Source organism: Choloepus didactylus, chromosome 4 (genome assembly GCF_015220235.1).
Source record: "Choloepus didactylus isolate mChoDid1 chromosome 4, mChoDid1.pri, whole genome shotgun sequence".
In the NCBI taxonomy this organism is placed as follows: Eukaryota; Metazoa; Chordata; class Mammalia; order Pilosa; family Megalonychidae; genus Choloepus; species Choloepus didactylus.
Window position 1 is genome coordinate 36141987 of NC_051310.1, and position 17642 is coordinate 36159628.

The following is a 17642-nucleotide window of genomic DNA, read 5'->3' on the forward strand; positions in this document are numbered from 1 at the left end:
ACCCACCTTGGTTTTGCTTTGCTTGGCTGATTTATATGCTGGGTGGTTATCTGTATCCATCCCCATAGTTCAGCTTATTGTTTAAAAATATCATTCTAGTTACATTTTAAACTTGACTTATGTTTAATTTTTAACTTTGTCATAGCCAGCTTTGCTGCAGAGCTCAGAATTGGCAGTGGGAGCTTTTACATTTCACTGTTTCCAAAACTTTGGGTGGAGCTTTCTAGTCATCTATGCTATTGCATTTTCCACTGTTGGGAAATACCGTGTCATTTTTTCCAAGTTAGTCAATATTGAATATTTGCTTAGGGAGGGAATCATAAAAACAATCAGATATTAACATGGAACTGTATGAGGACAAGAAGTCCACTCCTTTTGAAATCTGAGTCATGTCTCCGTGTTCATCCTTTCTCACACTGGCCCTTGTTTTACTGTACACCTTTATATTCCAGCCCTACTGAACTCTTAATACTTGAAGTTCTCAGAACTCTCCTTGCATCACTTCACCAGGATAATCCCTATTCTGATTCAGGACCCAGCTTAGGCCTCTCTTAAGACTTAAGAATCCTTGCAATACCTCCCGTAGGATCCTGTGTGCATTTCTGTCAAGAACTTATCACAGTACATTGTTGCTGTTGGTTTACTTGTCTGTCTCTTCTAGTATGCTGAAGTCTCCTCAAGAGTTGGGCCTATATCTGATTCCTCTTTTATACTTAGAAATAGTATAGTGTCTAGTATATATTAGACAGTAAATTAACTGGATGATGAATGCCCAGCTTTCTAAATTCAGCTCAGAGATGGAAGCTATTAAGAAGTGCTGTTAATTTTTCTACTAGTGGAAGTTGCAAAATCAGCATAGAATTCTGTTCCTGAGGAACTTCTTTGCCCTGTAAGCAACAGTTCTACAAGTTGAAACTTAACCATCATAAAAGCAGATGAACCAGACAATCATTTGTACCCAGAGAAAGTGGATAAGGGAGTGAGTTAGCAAAATGCCACTCAAGTTAGTTGTAAACTAGCACAAAGGTGAATGTAGCTAATGAAACTGGCTTGATTCAGAAGAGCTGAAATAGGAGCAAAGAGCAAAAGGCAACTAATAGTGAAAGCAAAGATTCAGAGGCAACAAGGCAGCCACAAGCAGGTGAGCACACATGGGTCCTGGGTCCTCTGGGAGTGTGATGCTCTGTGGTGGGAGTGGGGAGGATGAAGTGTTACTACAAGGTATAAAGATACCCTGAAAAGACTTTAGAAGGAGATACAGGCATAGTGGCAAACACTGAGCAGCACCAAAGTCCGAAGAAAAGGAATGAAAAGAGGGCTTTGTTGTGGTGAATAGGAGATGGTAAGCAAAAGATAGCAGGGAAATCAACTCTGAAATGAATGGATTTAAAAACGATGTATACTCTCAGGTCTATGAAATAAACTTAATTATTTCTGCATTATTTTGAATAGCATACAAATCTTTTTATTTAATTGGCATTTGGAGAAACAGGTTTCCTTTGAAGCTTGGAATCATGATCCTCCAATAGGCGGGTAGTTAATCTCTTTTTAGAGAGAAGTTGGCTATTACATTCTTGATAAATGGGAGGAGATCTAGTGTGTGTTATTGGATCATTGTTCACACTTCAGAGTATTATTGAACACCCACTATGTGATAGCACTGTTCCAGGTGCTGGGAATATATCTGTAAACAAAATAGACAGAAATCCCTCCCTACATGGTGGGTGGGAGAGGAGCAGGGAATAATAAAAATAAACAAAAGTAGTAAATTATATGGTGTGCTGGAAGGTGAAAAGTACTATGGAGAAAAATAAACAGTAAAGGATGGTGGAAAATGTGCATGCAGCCTGGTGGGTTACAATTTTAAATAGGGTGGACAAGGAAGGTCTCACTGAGAAGGTGACATTTAAGGAAAGACTTCAACAAAAGTGAGTGAGCGAGCCATGCAGGCTGGGGTCATGTAAAATAGTGTGCCATTGTGTATACTCTAAATTATAAACCATTGTAATACCATTTTAAAAGTTGCTAATTGTAAAGAAAACTAAGGTTGGGAGTGTTGTTATTGAGAAATAGGAGTTGAAAACAAAAGAGGCTTTTTACATGTTCATCTTTTACTTTCTCGAAAATGTACTATTTGGTTTTAAACTGAACTCCTGGTAAATGACTCTGCAGTTCTCACTCCATGAGAACAGATACCCAGAATGCATTTTTTCCTGAAATCTCTTTTGGAAGAAAAACAGATATTTGTTTAAAAGAAATAGACATTGGAGAGGTTTTTCAGAAACCACAATAAGAAGAAAATATGAGTGTTTCCTGGAGAAGCTGCTGTGGAATCAGGCACAGAGATGGAAGAAGGTTAGTGACTGGAGAGCCTCTAAATGGAGTACATCCTAGGGGAGAGAAGGGACCAGCTGTTGACTGTACAAGGCAAGGGTCTGTTAATACTCAGAAAATTCAAAAAGGTTGTTTCTAATTCCAGTTATTTAGATTATCTACATGACCAGCCCAATAACTGTAAAAGAGGAATCATCCAAAAGGAGTGGTTTAAGATGTGACTATGTATCTGGCCAGGCAGCTGGCCTGTTTCAGTAGTTGATTTCCTGGGATGAAGTTTCCTTTGAGGTTCTAACAGTGCTGTTTGTTCCTTTCCTAGCCAGCAGCTCTCATTCTTAACTACAGGATAGAAGTTCAGCTTTGTATAGTTTGCAAACTGATGTTTCTAATTCTGGCTTTGTACTACCTAAGTACAATTCTAGTTAATTTAAATATTTTCAAAATCCGAATGTAGTTAACTAATTTGCTTTATTTTATGTAATATATCACTTGTGGGGAAGTAAGCGTTTGTGTCAAGTAAATCCTTGGAGATCAACAAACTTGTGAAAGGCTGAGAAATCTTGATCTGTACTTCAAGTCTTCCAAGTATTCTGCTAGAGACAAGGTGACTGGGAAATGGGAATTTCGGAATTAGATCTTCTTGCTTAACCAATAGCTATGACGTGTACAAGAATTCCAGAGGTGAAAGCTGGATTAGAAGACTGTTTTGAACAAAGTTTATAAGGGGCAGTTAAAGAGACTAGATCTGGCTTTCTTCACTAATACCAGGAGAAAATGCAGCCTGGTTCTCAATTGGGGGACATTTGGCAAAGTCTGGAGACTTTTTGGGTTGTCATACTTGGGAGGGTTGCTGCTAGCATCTAGTGGGTAGAGAGGCCTGGTGGTAAACATCCTTTCTTGCAGAGGCCAACCCCCACAACAAAGAATTAGCCAGCTTCAAATGTCAACAGTGCCAAGGTTGAGAAATCCTGATCTTAACAAACTCCAGTTCTCCTTTCTGACAAGATCACAGGAAACTACCTGAGCAGCAGGCAAGGTACAATCACAAAAAATATGCAGCACTCGTTTAATGTCCCTCCAGGAGAAAAGGGGGGAGGGGAAGTGTTCATTATTTCATTGAACACTACCAAGAGTTTCTATCACAGGCATCAAGAACATCCAGACTCAGTATAATGGCTTCATTGCAGAATGATGTAAAAAAAAAAAAACACAAAAAACAAAAAACACACAGTATTTTAAAAAAATTCATTCCCAGTGTCATGTTTAATTTCATGTGTCAACTTGGCTAGGTTATAGTGTCTGGTTATTTGGTCAAGCACTGGCCTGCTTGTTACTGTAGGTTGATTTCTCATAGATGGGATTTGCATCTATAATCAGTTGATTGCATCTGCAGTCAACAAAAGGCATTGCTCTCAGCAATGTAGATTATCCTCTCCAATCAGTTGAAGTTCTTAAAAGCCAGAACTGTGGGTTTTAGAGGTCAGAGGAGTATTTCTGTCTCAACTTTAGCACTGACTCTTGCCAGAATTTCCAGCCAGCTAGCTTTTCCTGGGGGAGTTGGGTATAAGGACTTCAACATCACCTTTATCGTTGTTTCCAGCTTGTAGCCTGCCCTGTGGAGTCCAGGCTTGTTAGGCCCCACAGTTGCGTAAGCCAATTTCTTAAAATAAATTTCTCAGTGATAGATGGCTATTCTCTCTCTTTCTCTCTTTCTCTGTCTTAACAGGATATATATATCCTGTTGGTTCTGTTTCTCTGGAGAACTCCCAGAAAGCACCAATTTTTTAATAACAAATCTGTACTTTCTTTCCACTTTTCACAGCCTCAATCCTGGAAAAACATTAATAGAATGTTACATAATATTTGAAAAGCACGTTGTAATTTAACATCCCTGTCAAAAAACAAAAAATAGCTTATGTGCATGTGTGTGGGCTTTTTTACTTAAAATCTCATTTGTTTTCCTAATAACCATGAAAGGTAGATACAGCAGGCTCTTATGTCCATTTTACAGATGAGGAAATGGCATCTCATAAAAGCTGAATGACTTGCCCAAGATCTCAAATGGGTAGAGACACTGGAATTAAAACCCCAGGCCTCTGACCCCCAGAGTTTGTGCTCTCTTCGCTGTGTTCCATGTACGCTTATTCTAGATTTTCAGTTGCATTTGTATCCAGCCAACCATAATTCACAAATATAAAACAAATAATGCTGAGTACACTTAAGTTTTTTGTCTTCATTAAGGATGCATTTAGAAATATGGTCAGTAACTTGCTATAAGGGAGGCATTTTGGAGTTAGGGAAAAAGAAAGCTTGGTAAGAGTCAGGACTTATTTCTGATCTTCATTTCACCAATGACCTGCTCTGTGACTTTCTGCAAGTCATCGAACCTCTGTGTCTTAATTTGCCCATCTGCCTTAAGTTTTTATAGGATGACAAGGCCTGAAACCTGTAAAGGATGTTTTAAAAACTGTAATGGTCTACTAAAAATTCATTTGATTTATTTCCTTAAAATGTGGTTGTATGTGTAAGCCACTGGCAGTATTGCTGATCACAGGCTGGCAGGCCGGTGGCCTGAATTTTTAAGACATGGACACCCAAGCAACAGGGACTTGATAACTTCTTAGGAGTTTTTTCATGTTAATTCAGAAATTTGGTCTTATCTATCAACCAAAAGAAAGGTAGAAAGGAATAAAGTTAGTTTATTATCAAAAGACAAAAGTTGCCAAAATGGAAAGAAGAAATCTATTAGATTCAACCATAAGAGCAGAGTGGCAGAGAGCCTTTGAGTACATGAGAGCCACCCTACTATTAAAAGCAAAGCGTGGGAAAATATATTTTAAAACCCAGTTTCCTTTTGGAACCAGATACCCTTCAGACAAGGTGCTAAGAGCTGTTGCCACCCGGGTTTAGCTTGTTGTGCCAGTTCTTAGAAATAGAGAAGGAGCACCTTGGGGACAGGGTTGGGATTTCTGTAATGGGTGTTAATTCTCTTACAGGTGTAAACAAAACGGCCAGCTGGTCTAACTGTGTGTGTCTTTGCCCTGTCAGCGACTGCAGGTCTGTGAGCAGCATTGCTTCTCGACAAAAGCCTAGACCCACCACATCTTGGGGAAGGAATGGCCACTTCCTGGGGTGCAGCCTTTTTCATGCTGGTGGCCTCCTGTGTTTGCAGCACTGTCTTCCACAGAGACCAGCCAACTTGGTTTGAGGGTGTCTTCCTGTCTTCCATGTGCCCCGTCAATGGCAGTGCCAGCACCTTGTATGGAATTATGTTTGATGCAGGGAGCACTGGAACTCGAATTCACGTTTACACTTTTGTACAGAAAATACCAGGTGAGTGCGACTGGTAACTCACCACGGTTTCTGTAAATCACACTTTAAAAACTCCTTCTAGAAATAGACATGACGAGAGGGTATGATGTGAATCACAGAATCTTATAGTAGTGAATGTCTTTCTTCAGTCAGTACTTTGGACTGTAATTGAATACATTTGGCTTAATTTAATGTGAAATTGAGAGAGATCTGGGCTGTCTGCATCTAAATGCATATGTATGAGGAATATAGCCATAAACTGTCCCTCTTCTTCTTTGAAGGTGGTTAATATTCCAAGAGTCCAGAATGTTGATCCCTGGGTTCAAAGCTTAGGACTGGTTTTGGGTAAAGGGTCATATGAGTTTCACTACCATCCTTGGAAAAGGGGCTGAGAGAACCCTGAGGTACATTAACTTTTTCTGAATTTTCATTGTTCTTTCCTCAGATTACGTGTCGAAGCTGGGGAAAGGAGTAGGAGCTAGGTGTCCACCAGAGAAATGACAGAGGGGCCCGTAAGGCTTGCCAATTGCTCTCTATTTCCCTTGCCCAATACTCCTGTAAGACATCCCTCACAGATGGGATAGCTTGGGGTAGCTTAGGGGAATAGCAGGTTGATCTGGTAGTTCACATTGAAGGCTTACAGAGTCCAGTGTCAGAAGCAGCCTAACTTCTGGTAATCAGCCATCTCTCTTCTATTTTGTGTTGCTGTAGGACAGCTTCCAATTCTGGAAGGGGAAATTTTTGAATCTGTGAAGCCAGGACTTTCTGCTTTTGTAGATCAACCTAAGCAGGTGATTTTCTTACAATTATACATTTAAATTTTAAATATCTTGCTGACTTACCACACCACTGCTGTTAAATATCTCATGTTGTTCATTAGTGACATTGAGATCGTGTGTGAGATCAGTTTTCTATCCTCAGCTAATCTCCTGAGTAACAGTAATTCTATACCCCAAGCTTACTAGGGCCTGGGTGGAAAGAGAATAGAAAATAAATTGCCATCATGCAGGGATAACACCATGTTTTAGGGGATTATGTCCTGTGTATTTACTGTTTAAGATTTTGAGTTGAAGCCATCACCTGTATTAATCAATATAGATGAAGAAGATGGACATGAAGTTCTGTGGAGAGTGATGTATAAACCTGGCAGAGTTGTTGACATAATTTCAGGGTGCCCTGATACAGGTACAGGATCCTGCCAGTACCCTAGAAATTGGGTAAGAATGCAGGATGACAAATATCTTGCATAGTATAATGTGAATAGAGAGTTCTCATGTATTTCACATTTGTGCATGCACAAAATGTTTTAAACATTTGAGCATGCACAACATGCTATACCCAGGGGGTCGGAATTCCCACAAAAGTAAATGAGAATAAAACAGAATGTTAGACTTGGTAGTAGATGTAAAGATATTATTCAGTGGCAGAAGCATAATCACTAACTAAAGAAGCATAATCATTAACTAAAAGCATAATCATTAATCATTAATATAAAAGCTAAAAATGGTTTGAACTTGAACTGAGAAGTAGTTTATTTTCTCAGTTCACTGTTATAGAATGGTATGAAATGACAAATTAGTGAGAAAATTAGAATTTTAATATCTAGCAAAGAGGATTGTGTTACCGTTCCAACACTGATTAAGGGACTGCATCTTGTCAGTATAGATGTTCACTTAGAGAAACAGTGGATTTAAAATAATTTTTTTCATTTATCATAAATTGAGCACCTATTGTATGCCACACATGAAGGTGCTGGTGATACAAAAATGAACCTGACATGTTCTGTCCTTAAGGAGGTCATATAAAAGTGTAGCAAAGTAACAGCTACAGTGAGCATCTACGTGTGCACGTGCACACTCACTGCCTCATCTAGTGCCCACAACAGTTTGATGGTGCTATGAGGGGTATCTCCCATCTCACAGTTGAGGAAACCAAGCCCAGGAAGGCCAGGTGACCTATGAAAGGCCACAGGGCCAGCAAGCAAGTCTGCTGACTCCAAATCCTATTTTCTTCACTACCTAACTTTCTAGCTTAAAGCTAATTTACGAGAGACACAAAATGACTATCAACTAAGGTGATCACACTGTAAAAGAATAGTTTGTATTCAGACTTCATCAAAAGGAAATGAATTCTCTGTTTTCAAAGTAGCCCGTGTATCTGGATTTCTGCTCCTGCAGAGCAGAGAGGAGTTGGAGTCCTGTCGCACCTCTCTCCCTTTGATGCCCCAAAGCACACTGAGAGAATAGACCAGTGTCACCACTGTTAGACGAGTGGGCCTTCTCTTTTAAAGGGTGCTGAGACTGTCCAAGGACTCTTAGAGATGGCCAAAGACTCAATCCCCCGAAGCCACTGGGAAAGGACCCCAGTGGTCCTGAAGGCAACAGCAGGATTGCGCCTACTGCCAGAACACAAAGCCCAGGCTCTGCTCTTTGAGGTAATTTTTTAAATCTTCTATGTCTTGGATTCTGTCTTTTTCCCTAAATGAATATTTTCTTTACAAGATTTTAGCCACCCTGTGGAATGGGACTGCTGCCCTTACTTAGTTTTTCACCATTGCTCAAGCATGATGGTGACTCTGGGCTCTTGCCTTAGCTGGTTACTTCACATTTTTTAAATATAACTCTCAAATTTATAGAGCTTTTTCTAAAAAGTGTAAAGTACTTCCTGTCCATGATATCCTTAATTCTCCTAACTTGCTAAAGCAGAATCATAGATATGTTTTTAATCAACTTTATTGAGGGATAATTTGTATACAGTAAAATGCACCCATTTTAGTTGTATAGGTCGGTGAGTTTGGACAAATGTAGAAGTTTCCTTATCCCTCTTTGCAGTCAGTTTCCCCCACCCTTCAAACCAGGCAATCACTGATCTGCTTTTTCTCACTGCAGATTAGTTTTGCTTGTTCTTACATTTCATATAAATGGAATCACAGTTTGTATTCTTTTTCTTATGTCTGGCTTTTTTTCCTCAGAATAATGTTTCTGAGAAGAATCATGAAATTTGAAATTTTGAAAGATTTTTAAAGGTCATTTATTTCAACTCCCTTCTTATTCAGGTGGTAAATTTAAGTATAAAGAGTTTATTTAACTCAATATTTTATATTTTATTGTACATATTTATTATGTAATAAATTTTATGCCATAAATATTATGCAATAAATTTGTAAATTAATAAGATTTAAATAGTATATTGTGAGAAATATTCATAGGTAGAATTCCATTGTAATAAGAAATCATAGCAAAAAAGGATTTGTGTTACAGGGGTTCTCATTAACTCCTCAAAATCATTTTCTTTGACTATCAGCACAAGGACAAGCTGCCTAGTGTGCTGCATGGGAATCAGAATCCTGAGTCCTCATTCATTCATTCATTCATTCATCATATGAGTGCTTACTGTGTACAGGGCACTGGTGTAGGTCACTAGAGATAAACAGTCCCTGCCTTCATGGAGCATGTATTAATTAAGGTTCTCTAGGGAAACAGAATCAACAAGAGATATCTCTGAATATAAGATTTTATGAAAGTGTCTCACGCAACCGTGGGGATGCATGAGTCCAAATTTCTTAGGGCAGGCAGCAAACTGGTAACTCCAATGAAGGTGTTCGATGAACTCCTCAGGATACACTTTGCTGACTAGCCAAAGAAGTGAAGATCCTCTCTCTCTCTTCCTTAAAAGTCTTCAACTGATTGGATTAAATCCAGCTGATTGAATTCTCTCATTGCAGAAGACATGCCCTTCATTGATGTAATCAGTCACAGCTGCAGCCAACTGACTGATGATTTAATAAACCAGTCTTCTGGTTTATTAACCAGCCACAAGTGTCCTTGCAGTAACAGTTAGGTCAGTGCTTGCTTGACCAGACACCTGGATGCCATCACCTGGCCAGTTGACACATGAACCTAACCATCACAGAGCATACATTCTAGTTGAGGAGAATCAGAAAATAAACAACTGAAGGAATAAATATCAAGTATGTCAGGTGCTGGCATCCATAGATGTTATGGAAAAAAATAAGTAGGGTGAAGTGGATAAGAAATGCTGGTGGTGGTGTCAGGGAGATGCTATTTTAAATGGGGCTGTCAAGGAAGACCTAAAAATTAATAAGATGATACATTTGATCAGAGATCTGAGAAGAAAGAGGAAGCAGGCTATACAAGATATTTATGGGAAGAGTGTCCCAGGCTGAAGAAACTGCAGGTGCAAAGCCCTAAGGCAGGAGTGTGATTAGTGTATTCAAGCAATAGCATCTAGGAGATCAGTACAACTAGAGTGAAATGAGTTTTGGGACGGAAGTAGGAGATGTGGTCAGACAAGTGTGTCTGGGGGATAGTTTATCATATAGGGCCTCAAAGGTCAGTAAAAGGACTTTGGCTTTTACTGTAAGAAGGAAACCACAGGAGAGTTTTGAGCTAAGGGGAGACATGATCTGACATCTTATAAAAGCACCACTCACCGCTATGTTGAGAAGATATACTGTGGGGCCGAGGAGAAGGGTGGAAGGGGTAAGAGCAGAAGCTTTCTTTCTGTGCTTGTTCCTGTTTGCTTATCTATCTTCTCCTTAAAAGCCTGGTTACAGGTTACTTAACTGGCTTTTCCTGGTTGAAACAGAGTCCAGAGGTCACTGCATGGTGTGTTTCTGTCCCCTCAGAAATGAGAACAGCCAATGTATTAGAGTATGTCCTATTTCTATTTGGAGAGTCCTTTTCCCCCATGATAATCATATAAAAATTAGAAATGGCATCCATATCATTGGCCTATATTTATGTAGAGTCAAGAGCAATTATGTGAGATCTTCAGTCCTGTCCCCTACAATAGGGTTCTGGAAGTCTGGAATTAGGGGTCTCTCTAGACTCTTGAGACCCTGACCATGTGCCAGAATCTGACAGGGCAAGTGGTGGAGTACCTCAGCCCTTGGACATGAGTCCCTTCACCAGGAAGGGAAGAGACCTACGGAATTTGGATGGTCGGGAAGCCACTCAGCCCCACCTCTTCTCTACCATCCAGGTTCATCTGCTCACCTGAGGAATGGAATGGGAAAGCGTCCTCCAGCTTTCCTTGTGTGTCCCAGTAAAGTTAATCAGGTGTTTAAAAAAAATTTCAGGATCCTGACTTGAGCTGGCAGTGTCAAAATGTATGGCCTTTCCTAGGTCCAGGTCACCTATAAACCCAGAGGGTTTGGTTTAGATTAAAGTCAAAGGAATCCCTATGTTTTTGTTTTTGCAAGAAACTGGTAATGGCTTGCCTGGTTCCTTCTCTAGTTTCTAGGGGAAAAAGAATGAGTTCTGCTAAAAGTTTATTATCTAGGGAAAATAGAGTAGTTTTCTAAGCTTTATAGCACATAGCCAAAATGTAGAAATCTGCTTTAGTGCCTTAGGGAATGCAGATTTTTTCCCTCTTTTTATAGGTAAAGGAGATCTTCGAGAAGTCACCTTTCTTGGTACCAGATGACAGTGTTAGCATCATGGATGGATCCTATGAAGGTGGGAGAAGTGTTGATGTTCTAGGGGGAGAGGAGCAGGGTCAGTAAAAACTCTTGATTCAAGGAACTGGAACAGGGATGGAGGTGCTGAAGAAAAAGAAACTAAGTAAGGAGAAACAAACCTGTGGGAAGGAAACAGCAGAAAATGGAAAGATAAGGGAGAAAGGCAAAGTGTGGTCTATACATGAATTTAGAGAGAAAAAGAAAAAAGATAGGGCCCAGGAAGAGGGAAGAAATGCTCTAAGACATAATCATTGTTTTCCTCTCTTTTTTAGGCATATTAGCCTGGGTAACTGTGAATTTTCTGACAGGTAATACATTCTCAAGTTTATCTTAAGACCTTAGCCTGGTTTCATACATTGGCAGGAGAGCAAAAACTCCTTTCTTTCTTGCCTGTATTGCTCTTTCTTTCTTAGAGAAAAGGGAGTGGGGGGGGGGGGGTGAGAAATGAAAGGAAGCTAATGTTCACAACCTGCCTTCAAGGCCTCAGCTGCAGCAGGAGTCCTTCTAGGTTGATATTTGCCTGCTACCCTTTGGGGTCAGGGAGCAATGGAGTATTTATGGAGTCCCTCCATTATGCTGCAAGGGCAGAAGAGAAGTTGCAGCAAGGGTGTTGGGCTGTCCAAGATGCAGAGGATGTTCAGAGCTGGCTCTCATTCACAGGTCAGTTGCATGGCCATGGTCAGGAGACTGTGGGGACCCTGGATCTGGGAGGGGCCTCCACCCAAATCACGTTCCTGCCCCAGTTTGAGGTGAGTCATTTATATGAAAGTCTGGTTAGCATTGCTTTTGTAAATCTATGATGGTGCCCAGGAAGGGATGTCCCATTCTCAGACAGCAGCTCCACCATGGATGGGCTGAATAGAGCCAGTTGATGACTGGGTGAACTTCCCCATTCATAGTCTGGGTCCTCTTACTGTTCAGAGTCCCATTGATTCCTCAAGTCTTATGGGATTACTAGCTTAATTTGTCTCCTTCATCTCTGATTTGTGGAGGGAGGGGCAGTGATGGTGGTGATAACATCTTCAGACAATTGCAGATCTTGAATAGTGTTTTTCATTTTTCTAATTTGCAGAAAACCCTGGAACACACTCCTAGAGGCTACCTCACTTCCTTTGAGATGTTTAACAATACTTATAAGCTCTATACACATAGGTGAGAAGGGGATGGGAAGGTATAATAATATTTCATGTTGTATGAGTCTCCTAACCTTTCAAAGCATTTTCACATTGATTATTGCATCTGATCAGCCTTAAAAAGTCTTTGTGAATCCTGTAAGGCCTATCAACTGAAACACAGCCATTTAAAAAAGCCGGAGTAACTCAAGAGGTTTCCCTGGTTTGGGCCTCAAAAGTTCGTAACTTAAAAGTCAAAAGTTTTCTCTGTAGAGGGAGGACACTCTGAAAAGGCTCAGCCAAAACTCCGTGCCACCTTCTTTGAGCTGGCCTTTAGATGTTCAAATCCAGCTAAGACAGTGAACCATCTAGGAATGGTTCTCAGGGTGGACACTAGGAATGTCACTGTCTTCTGACCTTTAATTCATAGCAATGGAGAATTCTTATTGTATCACCTTGATCCAAACTGTGCAGAAATTGCCTCTTTTCGCCTCATGAGATGAATAGGTCAAAGAGACAAAACAAGGTTTTCCTTCCTCCAGAGGGAGTCAGGGAAAAGTCGATTGTTGTAAATGCCATATTTCTTTTGAAAGAAGGTAGCCTTGAGTTGGAGAACTTCAGGACCAGCATGAAATTGGTTAAATCCTATATTTTACAGTTACTTGGGATTTGGATTGAAAGCTGCAAGGCTAGCAACCCTGGGAGCCCTGGAGACCAAAGGTTCGTCTGGGTACCTATGCTGGGTTGGGAATGGTGAGAATGACACTGATATGCAGCTTACCTGCCAACAACTTTTCCATTCCTTGGCAGTGATCCTTATGGAAGAAAGGGCTATATTGAATAGGGAAGCATGTATTGTGTAAAGGACGTACTAGTAAATCCCTTTCCTACTTTGTAGGTTCAGATGTTTTGGTATATATTATTAGCCATTTTTAAAATGAGATCTGCTTGTATAGAGGGAAGGGCCTGTGGTCAGGAGACAGTATCTGCAGAAATTCAGGGCTCAAAGAATGAATTCCACAGGAGCTTGCTTAAGCCCTTAGCTTTGCGTGGGAGGAACAGGAAGCAGGGTCTGTCCCACTTTCAAGGAGGAAAAACTGAGCAAGTCCATCCATCTATTCACAGTTGGTAGAAGGGTTAGGAACTCAACTTTTGGGATCAGGCAGAACTGGGTTCAGTCTGAGTTTTGTGATTTGGGGCAAGTTACTTAATCTTTCTCTGCTCTTTTCCTCCCCTTAAATGAGATTTTGCATTTAATGTACTTTGTAAAGTGCCTGGCTTATAGTAAACTTTGTGATGATGATTGTATAGCATTTCAGTATACAAAGCATCTTCATGTGTATTTCATTTAAGCCTCACAATAACCAAACAGAAAGATAGAACAGGAAATTTTTAGAAAAGAGGAAACTTAATCTCTTGTGGGTTTTAGATTTCTTTGAGAATGAGATAAAGGCTATGGGTCCCTCTGCCAAATGCATCTGTGCACAAAAATTTGCCTATAGCTTCAGAGGGTTCACCAGCCCCGCAAAACCCATCTATATATGTCTTGAGTTAAGAATTCCTGTCCTAGGACATAGCTCCACAGAACTCATCTCGTAAGACTTTAAAGTCCATCCACCTTCATGATTCCTTTCAACCTTACTGGCTTCTTGTTTGCCTTCCTCCCTGTCTCTCACATTTTGCTTCATACACCTTTGTGCTCTGGTTTCTTTCAGGGATTGATGGACAGACTTTCCGAAGTGCCTGTCTACCAAGATGGCTGGAAGCAGAGTGGGTCTTTGGGGGTGTGAAATACCAGTATGGTGGCAACCAAGAAGGCAAGTGATGTTTTTTTCACTGGTTGAAAATACCATTATGGTAGAAGTTGTGGAAGACTCCCATAAGAAACTTTCTCCAGAGTTCTGGAGAAGATTGTCATGTTGCAGGGACGCATTTCAAATAGCTCTTGATATGCCTTCAAGGAATAATGTGAAGTGACAGCAAAAAAGGCAGTTGTTTGTCTCTGGCCAAGTTTTGTGGCTCCATTAGAAACCTGTTTTTACCCTGGTTTCTGCCCTCAGCATGGTGAAACCCTATTTCAGGTTAAGTTATTGTTTGGCTATTTAAATTACACTAAATTACATTATTATAGTAAATTATATTATAAAAGACATAGTCCTTGAAATCAAGGAAGAAACTTGATTTCCCAGTGAAGGAACCAGTTGAGCCCTCTGTATACTTTCTCATAAACATTATGACACATAATGCTAGATGCAGCAGCTCGAGCTTGGCTATGAGTGTTTTTGGTGAATACAGGTTAGGGAGGGGAGCTGCCATGGAGAAACAGGTACCTTTCCCCAGAGCAATGAGGCTGCAGAAGTTTGCTCATGTTTGTGTTTAAGCCCTTTGTCCTGAGCCTCAGCCTCCTTCTGCTTTCCTTGATTTTCCTGCTGTTTCCTCATTGGCTCCTTGCAGCTTGCTTCAGAGAGTGGTCCCTTCCCCTGTAATTTTTCTCACCTTATGTGTATGTATCTTTGCCCTGGCAGGGGCGATGGGCTTTGAACCCTGCTATACTGAAGTACTAAGGGTGGTACAAGGAAAACTTCACCAGCCAGATGAAATCCGGAGAAGCTCTTTCTACGCTTTCTCTTACTATTACGATCGAGCTGTTGACACAGACATGATTGGTAAGTTCACTCCAGGTATCAGTCCAGAGAGAATCCGGGCAGGGCTGGTGGGGAAGGTAAGGGGAGAAGGAGTACTTGCAGTGCTTTGTTGGGGAATGGTTGCCCTACTCTTATCCAGTGCTGGTCACTCAAGTGGAAGTGTGAATATGATTTTTAGAATATTTTGGAGCTAGAAGCTGACCTATACTACCATATGTGAAGTCTTCCTTTTACATCTTTATTAAGATGTACTAGCACTTTACTTCTTTTTACAGTTGGATAATATTCCATTGTATGGATATACCACATTTTGTTTCTCCATCCATCTGCTGAGGAACATTTGGGTTGCTTCCACATTTTGGCTGTTGTGACTAATGCCACAAGGAACATTAGTGTACAAATATCTGTCCAAGTCCCAGCTTTCAGTTCTCGTAGGTTAGGAATGGAATTGCTGGTCATATGGTAATTCTGTGTCTAACTTCCTGAAGAACAGCCAGACTTTTCCACAGTGGCTCAGACATTTTACATTCCCATCAGCAAGGTATGGAGGTTCCTATTTGCATCCTTGCCAATGGTTGTTATTTTCAGTTTTTTTTTAAATAATAGCCATTCTAGTGGGTGTGAAGTGGTATTTCGTTGTTGTAATTTACGTTCCTCTAATGGCTAGTGATATTGAGCATGTTTTCATATACTTATTGGTCATTTGAATATCTTCTTTGGAGAAATGTCTATTCAAATCCTGGGCCCATTTTTTAATTGGATTGTCTTTTTACTGTTGACTTGTAGGAGTTCTTTATATATTCTGGACATTAAACCCTTATCAGATACATGGTTTCCAAATATTTTCTCCCATTCCGTAGGCTGTCCTTTCACTGCCTCGATAATGTCCTTTGATGCACAAACGTTTTTTATTTCGATGATGTCCATTTTATCTGTTTGTTCTTTTGTCGCTTGTGCTTTTAGTTTAAATCTAAAAATCCATTGCCTACTACAAGGTCCTGAAGATATTTCCCTCTGGATGGGGGATGATAGCCACTGCATGGATGGTGAAATTCATCAATATTTACCACAATTTACAAGCTTCTTCCTTGGATGCTGTACAGTGTTCCACTAGATCCAGTTTCCAAATTGTTGATTCAGACAGTTCCTGCCAGTTTAATAATTGTTTTGGTAGAGGGACTGATTTTCTGGAGCTGTCTACTCTGTCACACACACCCCCAATCCATTTCTTTTAATAGGTAAATATATACAGTTTACATTTGATTGATGACAGATGTTTGAAGTTAGTTCTGTTTTCTTTACATTATGGCTTCTGTTTTGAATGCCTTTTAAAAAAATCTTCTATAGTTTTTTAATTTTTTTAATGATCCATGTTGGATTTTTTTACCTTTGCATATGTTCTTTCTGATAATTGGGGTAGCTTGAATTCTGCTTTTAGTTCTTTTAATGGGTATTTTTACAACAACAATATTATCTCTCTCTCTTTTTTTTTAGTTAGTACCTATTGAGTTCCCACTAGAAGCAATAATGAAATAGTAGTATGTATTTACTTCTCACGTCAGCTATTTCCAAAGTTTTGGTTGGTTATATTATTATTCTTAGTTTTTTATTCTTTGCCTTTATACATTTAACTATTCTTACACTTCTGTAACTTAAATTATCAGATTTAAATGAAATCTTTAGGTCTTGGTCTACCAAAAATGCTACCACTTTTCTCTTATTTTATTCTTTGCATCTGTTAGATTTATTAGTTTTACATGTAATCATTTGTAACATTTACATTCTGATCTGAGCCATAATTCCATGTATTTATTTATACTATTTATTTATTTATTTATACTTTTTACTTCATTTAATTGTTCACTTGTGGTCAAATACCACACCCACCCCCAAAAAATGCTATTGAGAAGTTTCCTATTTCCATTTAAGTTCAGGCAGTTATTCTTGACAGAAGGTAAGCAAACAAAATGTTGCATGATAAAATCTCATAAGCATAGACCCCAAACTATACATTATTTGTGGCTTTATTGTAACTTAACTCCAAATATGTTTTCTGTCATCTGTGACCCATGAAATTCCTGGTATTTTCCTATCAAACTAAAAAAGAAATACAACAGAACAGACTTTAAAGTGTTAGGGAGTTTAGGACCCCAGATATTCTAGGTGTAGAACACATTCCAAAGGCTCACATTTTTCTGGAGGCTTCAGTTCTTCATCTCCAGGACCAGGTAAAGAGAGGGCAGACCTATCATCTATTAAAATGACGGTGGTGGCTCAGGGTTCGGACCATTTCTTGGTGACACTGAAATGGCTGAGCTGGTCTACAATAAATCTGTGCAAGGGAAACTTGGAAGTGTTGGATGCCGTGATGTCCTCGAAGGCCTGTGGACCACAGCGTAGCCGTACTCCTGCTCTGCGGTGAGGTAGGGCATTCTCAGCCAGCAGTGGGTCTCCGCTTCAGTCTCCAAGCGACATCATTTTCTGCTTGGCGTGGGAAGACACAATCTGCAGCCACCAGTGCTTCCAGATCCACTGCCTTCCAGGAATCCGATTGCAGTGTAGGAGTGCCGTCAGGAACATGGTGCCACCCAATGGCGGAAGCTTGTCCCCACGGTCATTTATTTTAGTCTTAATACTGCATTTAACTGCTTACTGCCAATTCAGTTGCTGTTTCTCCATTCATTTCTTGGTTGGCTCTAGGAATTTCTTTAAGATGGTTCATAGAAACTGTTTTTGCAAAGTTTGTTTGAAAATATT

At 40.0% G+C, this 17642-nt stretch overlaps 1 protein-coding gene and 1 pseudogene across 1 annotated transcript in view; one reads left to right on the forward strand and one right to left on the reverse strand.

Annotated features, from left to right (window-relative positions):
* Positions 1-17642, forward strand: part of ENTPD5 (ectonucleoside triphosphate diphosphohydrolase 5 (inactive)) — a 53509-nt gene that overhangs the window by 26110 nt on the left and 9757 nt on the right. The window contains 10 exon segments of the mRNA XM_037832324.1: positions 5383-5667; positions 6358-6437; positions 7937-8080; positions 11051-11126; positions 11401-11436; positions 11789-11877; positions 12201-12280; positions 12899-12960; positions 13956-14057; positions 14766-14906. Of these exon segments, the coding sequence (XP_037688252.1) occupies positions 5451-5667; positions 6358-6437; positions 7937-8080; positions 11051-11126; positions 11401-11436; positions 11789-11877; positions 12201-12280; positions 12899-12960; positions 13956-14057; positions 14766-14906 (1027 nt within the window). The 5' untranslated portion in view covers positions 5383-5450.
* Positions 17076-17465, reverse strand: LOC119531259 (annotated as a pseudogene).